Raw genomic sequence first — 12,394 nt, forward strand, 5'->3', positions numbered from 1 at the left:
ATACTGAATGACCTTGAGCCAGTAAGGCACCTTACCATCATAGGAAGAGAAAAGGAGTAGAATACAGCAGAGCATCACCAAACGGCGTGTAGGAAATGTAGAGGACTGCAGTTTCTGGTGACATGATGAAAAACATGTTGTAAAATTGCTGGTATGCTGTACTATGAAAAACTAAAAACGATAAATCTGAACTGAATCTAAAAAGCAGGGTCTGCAACTTATTTTAGAAACTATTTTTGTTATATTTATTGAAATTCTCATAACCCCACAGCAATCAACAAATGAAATAGTTTGACAAAATGTGGTTGTCACAGGCCTGTAATAACCGTCTGATCATTTCATTCGGCCTATTGGCTGATTGGAGCGTCTACCTCATACCTGCTTTCCTGCACGCAAGCTGCAAGTACACTCATTGCACATGGAAGGAGTCTTGCACAGGGCTAAAGCTGAATTGGTCGCATAAGAATGCCAAAGAAAGCGATCAAAATTGCTCAAAATTTGAGCCATGGCTCAGCAACAGAATTTCGTGAGTTACGCCACACGAAGCACACAACCACTGAGCCAAAGAACGAGAGAGAGCCGTTGTTCTCAAATTTTGTGTACCATGACAGACTGAGGGCGGCAACGGCCGGTCTTCTCATCACTATTGGGCACTTATCCTCCAGCTGTAGTCAGACAGTGTGCATTCATGTGTTTAGGTGGAGTGGCTTTGGAGGGAGACCTGGAGGTAAGGGTGGGATATTTTCAGTTGGACACTGGACAAAATGTAGCTACTCTTGCTAGTTTCTCCAGTGTTTCAAACCCTACCTTTAACAAAGAGAAAACTGAACAGTATAGCAAACAGACAAAATTACCCATTTAAAATAAAACATCTCAGACCATCCCCTGCAAGCTTACTAGACAAAATATCACATTCAGCAGCAGAGCAAAGAAAATTAGAGTATCGTTTAACTATGCAGATGAAGACATTTTAAAAGCAAGGTCACATACAGACCAGTCCTGTTCTTGGTGTGGTTCTCATACAGCCTTGGGCTCACAGAGGCCAACACACCAGGACGCCTGAGCTCAGCTACATTCTCTTTACCTCCCCTCCCTGTCTGTGTGTCTATTTTCCCTCTGTCTCTGTCAGTCTGTCTGTCCCTCTCTCTGACTATTTTTGTGTCTGTTTGTACCCCAAAATGTAGGCTAATGCCCTGCAGAACTGACAGATTAAATGCCAATCCCTGGGTTGTACCAAAACAAGCCCCAGGCAGAAAGCTCTGTGAGTGTGTCTCTGTCTTTGTTCGTGCGTACTGTGTGTGTGTGTGTGTGTGTGTGTGTGTGTGTGTGTGTGTGTGTGTGTGTGTGTGTGTGTGTGTGTGTGTGTGTGTGTGTGTGTGTGTGTGTGTGTGTGTGTGTGTGTGCGTGTGCGTGTGCATTCGTGCGTCCAGCCAGCGACAAATCCACGTCTGTGTGCCTGCTGGACTGGGTGAACACAGACATAAAACAACTGCCCTTAGTAAACAACTCTAAAGGTCACTGCAGATTTCAGATTATTTATAACTTGCTGTCATGTCCTGATGAAAAAGAAACATTTCTGGCCTTAATGTCATTCACTTTCACTGTGTCAGTTCATTTAAAACAACATGCTGTCAGGCCAAAATAAACAGCTCCATGCAATATAAGAACTGTAAAATGAAAACAAGTCATTTGACCACAAAGCAAAGTAAGATTTGATTGGTTCTTGAAAGTACAACTAGACTAATATATATTAATGTGCTTGTATGGGTGAGCAGTATCCATGGTTTTCCAAGGTCAGCATCTGATCCATTATTAATGAACCAGCTCAGGTTATGTCATTTGAAAGATTTGTCATCTGACAGATTGCAGCCTCAATTCTGTGGATTTTAGGTTTTAGAAAGAGTTGTTAATGCCCTGTAGGCCTGTCGCCATAATCAATAAATCAATTAATTGCACAATAATTAAAAATGAGCTCGATAAGTTTGCCGGGCTCGATAATTTTTCATTTACCAAAGACACTGGATAATGAGTTAACTTCGCTGCATCCGTCTCGACTGACTCCTCCCGGTTCCTTAGCGTAATGAGGAGTGAACCCTCCTGTCAGTCACTCTGTCTCTGTGTGGGGAGGCGGGGCACCTGGCGCACCACAGAGTGCAGCATGAGAGCCCCGTGAGGAGTAGAGGCAGAGATTTGGTGGAATAAATAATAATGGAATTGGTCTCTAAGCCGAAAGCAACAGCTGACGTGTGGGAACACTTTGGATTTAAGTCAAATGACCGCGGTGAAGTACAAAACATAAATGAGCTGGTATGTCGCATTTGTTTTAAAACAGTTCATGCTAAACGCGGCAACACAACAAACATGCACCTTCACCTCAAACACAACCACCCGTTGCAGTTTTCCCAACTGGGAAAAAAAACGTCTACAAAAGAGGCAGAGGGGCCGTCAATGTCTTCCTGACAGTCCACCATCACTGGGGCGTTTATGAAGCAAACATATATAAAAAATATACTAAATATAAACGTGACAGTGCCAAATGGTGCGCACTCACAGACGGTGTAGTTCGCTACATCGCCAAAGAGATGCAGCCCTTTCACACCGTCGAAAAGCCGGCATTTCGACAAATGTTACAAACATTTGACCGGCAGTACGAATTGCCTGGGAAAACATACGTGTCACAAATGGCAATTCCACAACTGTACAACAACACGAAAGATGACTTACTGAAGGAGATCAAAGACATCCCATTTTACTCAAGCTCAAACATGACCCCCTATATGAGCTTGACCATACACTACATAACTGCTGACTGGACCCTGCACTCCAAGTGTTTAGAGACAAGATATGTTCCAGATAACCATATATACCAATATACAATTATTATTATATTAGTTGAAAAATGGTATCAAAACGGCAATATTATCATTTATCGCAATAATTTCTGGGACAATTTATCGTCCAGCAAAATTTGTTATCGTGACAGGCCTAATGCCCTGTGACACGAGTTGAAAAATGAGTCCTGTGAAATAATATGTAAATTTTGTTTCAGGGTGGATTTTCACTTGAATGATTTTATTTGCCAAGCATGACCTTTGCCTCCGGTAAATGTGTGGTCAGAAATCAATAACATAAAATCACTTGCCAAACTTCAGTGGACATCTCTCTAATCAACAGCTGCAGCCATGGGCTATAATGCATATTCATCACCTGAACTATTAAATTAGAACATACATTCTAGACCTTTGGTGTTCAACTTATCAAGTTGATCAAGCTATATTAAAGAGTTATAATACAGATGGTAAGACCTAAGACTCTACTGCCAAAAAATTAAAGACAAATTTAGCAACTGAAAATGTAACTACCTACAATATCACTAACTAATATATTTATGGCTGATGCACTGGTTTCTCAGCAGAAAACTACATTAGAGAACCACATTTCAACATTTCCAAGATCAAATTGAAGCTTTTATGATGTAAGGCGTCAAATTTAAACAACATTTCAAATATGAGATGTCCTCTTTTGTTTGGAATTAGATTTTGTCTACAACGATCTGTTCACAAAGTATAGAATCATTTTCATTCATCTCAAATTACTAACACACAACCATTACTGAGACCCAATTTGCTGTTCCTCTACTGCAGTTTCTCTCCTGTGGTGCGATATGTACTGCTATACCCTCTGTGTAAACTTAGGGTCAGTTTTTGTATTCACTTTTCTCACCATGTGGTCTACAAACTATGGCCCTAAATTTGTAAAGCAACTTCTGCCAAGACAACACTGAGCCAACAATAGACTGTCCTGTAGCCAGGGGCCATAATATACTGTATATTCTCCACCAAGCCTACACATCTGTTATAAATACACAATATAAGCACAGCACATATACTTTGGATTTCTTCCAAGAATTCATTTTGTGTGTTGCGTGTCCCTTTTCAATTAACATTAATGATTTTTCTTTCTTATGGTTGGTTCATGAATATCAAAATTATATTCAAATGAATGTAAATATATTGTGGGAATTGGCGTATTTTGAAAACAGAAGTACAGAACTCCGAGTTGGGTTCTAATTCGTTAAGCATACATTCCCTTGATCATACAAATTACTAGAGACAGCCGAGTGGAGAAATCCAACACACACACACACACACACACACACACAGAGCAGTTTAATTACATGCTGTTGAGCAACTGTTTCTTTAATGCATTCCGCGTTCATTGATTTGAGAGGTCTGACATTGAATTACGTTATAGATTTTGGCATTTCCATCGCACACGCAGGCACACCCAAACATCCATACTAATTGACTTTTTAGCATTCAGAAGCTGCTCCATTAGCAGTTTATGCTAGCGACTGAGTTCGTGGTGTAGAAGTCCTGCTGAAAGAGTGAACAGCAGGGCAGAGTGCGACATCACTCAGAAGCTGGAGGGAATCCCATCTCCCACACGTCAACTCACCCCTGCACTCTGGACAAAATGATACAAGCCAAACTCGTTTCAAAATGCTGAGGGCAACAGTTTGGAGGGAGCAGTACAATGCAATCTTGAACTTTCAAGCGTCCTTGAGCAAGACAGTAATGTATGGGCTAGTGCACGCATGCACACACACACACACACACACTCAGTGCAGAAGTATCTACTGAGTTTTCAGCTTCAGGACCAATCAATATTGTTTCAATGCACATGCAGAGCATATACCCATATACATCTGCAAACATTCTCTCACAGGGTAATTCTTCACACTACACACACACACACACACACACACACACAGACACACAGACACACACACACACGCACACACACAGACACACACACACACCACTCAAGCTGCTTGGGCATGAATCCACCTGACGACCCCTATACACATCCACACAAATACAACTCCTTATCCCACACACTTGGCAAGGTTGCCAACAAAGCCCCAGTTCTCCAGAAGTAATAAACCGTCTTTTCACTGCGTCTTTCCAAACCATGATAGAGGACTGCTGAAAGCCCCTGTGCTCCCATTTTAAACCCCTCAACTCATTTACTAGGACACTGATTGTTACTTCTGCAACAGTGCGTATACGTGCGTGTTGGTCGTACATAATTTGTTTCACACTAATGTACGCACATCGGTAAAATGGGACAGAATGACAACATGGAGTACAAAGTATTTAAACATACACAGGAGCAGATTTCATTCTGTAAACGTAGCTAAGAAAACAGCAAAATACTGTGTGAATCCCCTCACATATTTGTTCATTCAGTCACCAGCCTCAAAATACAGAAAATAAATGTATAAACCCACCATGCACAGGCATAGGGTTGACACAGGTCATTTCAGACCAATCTTTCCTTTCCTTTCCTTCAGGGTGGTCTGACCAGTCTCCTTTAGCATTAACTTGGGGCAGTGACAAAGTGGCTTTTTACTGAACAGTGTGTTCAGAACAGCAAGCTGAGCACCAAAGCTCAGCACAGCTATTTGGTTAAAATGCAGAGTCAGAGAGGTGAGACATGCACATTAACACATTACTAGACAGCATTCAAAGTTAATACATCATTACCTATGAAATGATCAAACAAACCTCTGCCTTTTTACGTGGAGATGGAGCTCTTGGAGCCAAAAAATGCAATAAAGGACAAAAAAACAGAAATATCCTTGTTTTTCACTTCATGTCAACTCATTTTTATTGTTATAGAAGCAGTACGCTCAGATAAATCCACTTTTTCTACAATTTCTTTCAGTAGCTTATGGCTTATAACATGTATAGAGACAACGCAGTTACTATTATTTTTTAGTTCTTGTCAGTCACCAGCTATTTCCCCATCTGCTGACGCATGTCAAAACCTCAAAAAAACTCCTCAAACAAGACACCTAGGACTTTTCTGAATTGACAATTTAGATTGAAGATTTCAAAAGGCATTAGAATTGAAACAGAATCACTAAATAAATTTGAAAATATCATTAGGACCACCAAATATGGTTGCCTAGCCTCTGCAAATGTGTGTGTGAATTATACACGTGTGTGTTTGTGGTACCAGGAGGAACAGGCAGCACGGCCAGCGTGTGACTTAACACGAGGCAGCCCGTGTGCCTGCCTCCTTCTCTCGTTTTTTCTCTCTGTCGATCATATGAAGAGCAGCCAAAGAAAAATGAGGGCATTACAAAAAAGAAAGACTTAAGTGGGCATTTGGATTCTTTCTGATCCCGTACCCCCTCATTTTATGCCTCCATCATGCAAGCCGCAAATGATGAAAGAAGAAAAACTTTTTCATTCCTCGTGTGTGTGTGTGTGTCTGTGTCCCAGTGAATGGAGCATTAATTGCATTAGCATTACAGCTGGGTGATTTCCAGTCAAAGAAAAACTCTGGCATCAACAAGGAAGACATTTTCTTACTCCTGAAATGTTATTATTTTGTGCATTTCAATTGAAAAATTCTTTGTGTGAAACTGACATGACAGAAATAGCGTTAGAGAGAGCGAGCATGAGGAGACGGCTGAGGCAGAAAGACAGGAAGATTGCACTGATCAAGTTGGCCAAGTCAAACTGTTCACCCTTGAAACTGTAATATTGCCTTATGATAAGTTACTCCATTCCGATGATTCAGACATCCAAAATGTAAAATTTGACAGATGATAAATGGCGGCTTTTTGCATTTAGCCTAAAATGCAAATTATCTACAAAGAGTCAACCAACTAAAATCTACAATTTGTCCATTTAGTCATTTGACAACTGTCCTCTGTTGCTGCTCTAAGGTTATTGAGGCAGGAGTTATTAAAATGTCTAAATGTACGAAAAAGTCTTTGGACCTGTGACCATGGACCACTATGTGACCATTACAATCATTACATCCCTAAACTATTAATCCACAATCAATAACCTTTTGGTTTTTAAAATGTTGAAAAGAAAAAGAAAAGGCCAATTCCAATTCCCAGATCCCAAAGCAACAGCTTGTTTTACAGCTTGTTGTGTGTGATCGACAATCTAAAACCCAAAGATAATCAACTTAATATTTATAAGACAAAGAAAAGCTGCAAATCGTCATGTCTAAGGATCTGGAACCAGCAAAATTGTGGCCTCCTTTGCTTAAAAACTGGGAAATTATTATATACGAAGCCATTTTATTTTATCAAGTAATCAGGTAATTAATTAATCTGTTCATTTCAGCTCTAAAATACTGAACTGAAAAAAAGGATTTGTGATGCAAGAGGATCTTTTTTACATTCAATTTAACAAAGGTTTTGCAGTTTCTAGATCAGTTTCTGATTACAATTCACTATGTAAGCCATTTATGTTGTGTTGGACTTCGGCAGCAGTGGCTGGTGCAGAGCGTGTGCATGCAGTTCCTCTAATGGTCTCTGGAGACAGGCTCAAGTGGATTATCTGGATTTTTCATGTCTCTAAAGCATGTTAATTAAAACTTTACAGGAAAACGAATGTCTGCTTTTCCACCTTATACAGACGTGGGGAGTTAAAAAGTGTATCTGTGCATAGTGATTTCATTAACAGCCAATATGATAACTTGATGGCATCTGAATTTGCCCACTGTTTTGAGATCTAAGTGAAGCTTAAAACTGTCTTCAATAGCAAAATCTTGATTTTTGCACACAGTCACTCAGTAACTCTTGTTCTATCTCACTTCCACAAAAGCACACGCCCACCAGGTGTGTGTGTGTGTGTGTCCCTGATGGATGGAAATTAATCAAAATGCAAAATAGCTTCTAGCTTAATTTCTCTGTTTATGCAAATATGCCGTCTCAGTGTCGCGCTCTCTCTCTCTCTCTTTCTCTCTCTGACATATACATGCGCATACACAAACAAACAAATATTTAAGCATGGGAAAATACATTTCTTCTGAATGAAGGATTCGTTCCACCGTAATATATGCTGAAAATGTTTTAATCTTTTTATCCAATTCCAATGAAAACTCTAAACCTCTTTTCTATTGGCTACATAAAACAGAACGTGGGACACAACGTGTTTGTGTGAGTATTTTGTGTTTTTCAGTACTTGATTGAGTTTCTGAAGTGGTCCTCTGCAGGGTTTTTCACAGTGCAGCTGTTGAGCAACCACAGGTCTGCTTCTGTTGGGTCATCTATAGAAAGAGAGAAAGTTCATTTATTTTTAAGGAATACAATCACATGCATGACTTTATAAAGAAAGAAAGCAAAAAAAAGCAGAACTAATTAATTGGTCTCTGCCACAGCTCCTTTGTGTCTGAAGCATGCTCTCAAAAAGTCACACTCAAGTAATCCCGCGTGTATCAGTAATTTTTCTCTAAAATGTCACTTCTTTTCAAAGTTGTGAAAAAAATAAATCTACTTCTCTTTCAAAACCAAAACACGGTATATCACACAGCATAATGTTTTAAGATCTTTACCATCTTTCAGATGTGTCTCTTGAGTTTAAGGTATCATATACAGGATACATTTGCAGATTCTGCACGTTCAACACTTAATTGATTTAATTTAATGTAGATGTGTGTTTATTTGTGTCACTCGTTCAAAGCTTTAATGCAGCTAATCCAGAATACTGAAGCAAGTATTTGAGTGTCATATGAAGGACCAGGGGACCAGATTTCATCTGTACTGGCCTCCTTTAAGTTACTTACTTATTAGATGTGATTGTAAGGTATTATCGTTTGTTCACAAGGGTTTGAATGGTGTAGCACTTTACTAAGCTTCAGATTTCTTCTACGGTGACCAAATGTTTAATAGTCTTTTTTTGTTCTTAACTTCACTGCGACACCTGCTGATTTTACTTTCTAAATAAAGTTGTTTTTAGTATGAAGACCTTTAATTACCCAAAGGACCCCTTCCAGACACAATAAGATCTACATGCTGAGTTTATTGGCTGTGACCCTGGTGACACTTTCCATGACATTCTCAAACATGGAGATTTCGTTGAGTACAGCTGAAAAGTATCTACCAGTCCACTCCATGTATTCTTATTCATGTTGCTGTTAGCATCACTACCATGGCCAGACTTAGAACATTTGAGCAAGGAAGGTCACTCTTGGGCTTGGGACTAGTATCTGCGACAAAACAAACTGAACTGAAGATCCACTTGCTGAGCTTTCTACTGCATCTGACTTTCTTGAATTTACCATTGCCTATCCTAGGCCCTCTGTCCAACTAGATTCTGAATACTGAAAACCACTCAACTCACTGTTACTTGCTAAAGAAACTTCTGGAGTGTTTCACATAGTGGCCACAATTTGGCAGAAAATAAACCTCTATCAAACTCACATGTTCCCAATACTCAAAACAGCAACATTACGAGTAAATTTAATCATTTAAACATATGTTTAAACCATATGCATACACACACACACACACACACACACACACACAGAGAGTGGTGTGTAGCTCCTTGTGATGTTAAGCTCTGCTGCTGCTCAAGATGATGGTGGCAGGCTTTGCATGGCACTGCCAGGAGAGCTGTCACACACACAGACACATATACTCGAGGGGATATGGCAAAGCAGTGGTGGGGAGCTAGGAGCTTGCTCCTTTACGCCACATTGAACCAGATATTTCACTCAGAATCCACTTCCCCGCTGCAGTCAAGCATACACACACCCCACTCACAATGTATTTACTGCGTTAGCAAGTTTAATACACACCCACAGTACTTTTCTGTAACACACACACACACACACACACACACAGCAGGTCCCAGAATGCAGAATGAGAAAGGAGAGATTACCAACCACACCACACCTTGCCTTAAGTAAACTTCTCAATCCCCCACTTTCACATCATTCACACTCTGACTAAATAAGCAATATCTTAGTTGCCGTGCAGCCTTTCATGACTTAAATCTAGAAAAAAACTAAATCTAAAAAAGTTCTAGATGAAAGATTTATAACATGGCATTTTGCATCAATTTGGTAAGTTAAATTTATTAATTAACTTAATTAACCTTGACAGCACCAGTTTACCAGGAGTTTGAAATCACCCTGGTAAGAAAAAGACTAACAAGGCAACAAATCTGTGAGAAAAAGCCCTTTCAAAACTTTAAATTCACAATGTTTTGATTCTTTTTTTTGAAGATCTTTGAAGAACATTTAAGGCGTTGAGGTTAACTTGGTTGTTCTTTTACAATTTTAGAACTGTTCACCATCTGTAAATGACATGGACGAAGAAACCACCTGATCCAATGAAAACACAGCAGTACAGGCTTTGAGGTTTGTTAGCTGATTGTATCAGGAGGTAAGAAAAACTTGAGTACAGCTGCATGTCTTATGTAAGTTCTAAAATAATGTGAGTCAGTGATCGGACATGAATCATGTGTCAGGCTCTGGTTTTATTTGTTTGGACCTTTCTGCGTTGTGGGAAATCATCTTTTTCAGGATGTGACTATAATTACAAAAGCCACAATATACCAGAGTAATCCTAAAGGTACAAATGCAGAGAGAGAGCTAGTTCAGCTGGCAAAGGGTGCCCATTATGCCTACCTTTATTTGTCAAGGCAGCCAACACACGCACACACACACACAGGGCTAGTGGGAGTGGTCTCAGCTGTGTGGTTGCTGTCTCCTCTCTGTCCCGAGGGAGGCCTTCCAGACCAACAATAACAAGCGCTCCATCAATGTCACACACACACACACACACACACACACACACAGAAGACAGATAGAAACATCTGCAAAACAACCCTATCTACAGAGTCAGCACATCTTACCAGTTCCCAGATAAAACCTATTCTGAAAAAAAGAACTAGAGCCAGCACTAAAAGAAAAACATGCTGAAGTTATCCTGCTTGAATCATTTTAAAAACTTCATTTTGCTCAGGAGTTTCTGAATTAATCAAAAAATTGTAACTGACCTGGCTCATATCTTTTTTTAATTGGCGTATTATACTTACATTTACATTTGTATGTATGTATTTGTATTAATTCACTCATTACATTTTCATTAATTGATTATTGATATATCCTGTGAAATGTTAGTTATTTCTTTGAAGGTGCAAATGTTTGGTATTTTTATTTTGATATAAAACTAAAGTGATAATTGATAAATAATTTTAGCACTACATTAAATACTTCCCCTCATGATTTGATGCAGCATCCACTTCTGCCATGCTTGCCCCTGAGTTAGACAACAAGCACGTGTTCAATTGATTTTCAAATCCTTGTTTTTCATCAGTAAAGCAATTTTCTGGCTTGTGCACCTTTAAATTCCAAAGACTCCTTTAGCTTGAGAAGTGATAACAGCAGCAGCTGTTCTGGATCGTGCATAGCATCAACATATATGCACTGCAGTAAAAGCCCAAACCCGTTCAGTGGCAAAAGGTTGACATAGTGAAGCTTTAGCAGCAGAAAATGAGGGATCTCTGCCTGTACCACTACTGCTAAGTGAACTGGGGGTCAAAGCCACCACCACGCATTGAAATTCATCAAGGCAGCAGCTCCTACTCAGTCAGAAAGGGCTTTTAGACGTGTAATCTATGGCAAATGACAGAATCCACTGCCAAGAACTGAAAATGTTCACCTTGGGTCAGGTATGAGGATAACCGCTTTAATCATTTCTATGTGGTACTAACTCTTGCCATTTTTTACTACAAGGCAGGAATATTTCAGACCTAGACTGACTAAATGGTGCTGTTTTTAAAATAGCAAAGAGGAAGGCTGGGTGACATTGCAAGCAATGTCTAAATAAGCATCACAGAAACTAGAAGCCGAGTGGGAAAGGTCACTGACATTGACAAAGTGACTCAAGAAATCATATCTTTGAAGTTGGAAGTTTGAGGAGTAACATAACAGTCTGTGGACTGCACCGGCAATGGCTGTCACACTTGCAGTGACAATCTGCTCTTTTTTACAGGGAACCATGGCATGAATTGCACAGGAGAGTAAAGTCAGATGACTTGTCCTTGCTAACTGGTCACTGTGACATTAACACTCTCCGTTGGCAATCTTACTTTTTAACCCTTAAGAGGAAAACATTAAGTCACAAAGCACACTGTATGCTGACAGTCTGGACTGGAGTTGATTTACTTTTAGGCAAGTTATTAATCCATTAGCCCAGACATGCATGTTTTTCTGTTCATCTCTGCACCAGTGTGAAAAAGGCAGCTGGGGAAACCTTCAATGACTCGACATTTAAGTGCACATAAATTCCTAACACAAAGAAATGCTGCTGTTGGGAAAACTCTAGAAAGTTACATTTGCATAGAATTTGCATAGGTATTAAGCTGCAGCCAACGAAAGGGGGGTGATTTGGTTATTTTTGCATAACATGGCCATCAGGCAATTATGTGAGAAGTTGTTAGTACAGAATGTGCACAAAAAACGGTTGACTAATCTTTTATCTGATGAAGAAAAGGCCCAGAGGGTGAGACAAGCATCCTGGTATGTGTAGTGAGTGAGGGTGTGTGTATCCGTGTATGAGAGAGGTTAAACG

General features: G+C 39.8%; 1 protein-coding gene across 2 annotated transcripts in view; it reads right to left on the bottom strand.

The window, feature by feature from the left end:
* cdkal1 (CDK5 regulatory subunit associated protein 1-like 1) overlaps positions 1–12,394 on the bottom strand; it is a 227,002-nt gene that overhangs the window by 182,062 nt on the left and 32,546 nt on the right. For both annotated transcript variants that reach the window (XM_070835216.1, XM_070835217.1), the window contains exon 4: positions 7,998–8,082. In XM_070835216.1, the coding sequence (XP_070691317.1) occupies positions 7,998–8,082 (85 nt within the window). The remainder of the gene's footprint in view (positions 1–7,997; positions 8,083–12,394) is intronic.

Source organism: Pempheris klunzingeri, chromosome 8 (genome assembly GCF_042242105.1).
Source record: "Pempheris klunzingeri isolate RE-2024b chromosome 8, fPemKlu1.hap1, whole genome shotgun sequence".
NCBI lineage: Eukaryota > Metazoa > Chordata > Actinopteri > Acropomatiformes > Pempheridae > Pempheris > Pempheris klunzingeri.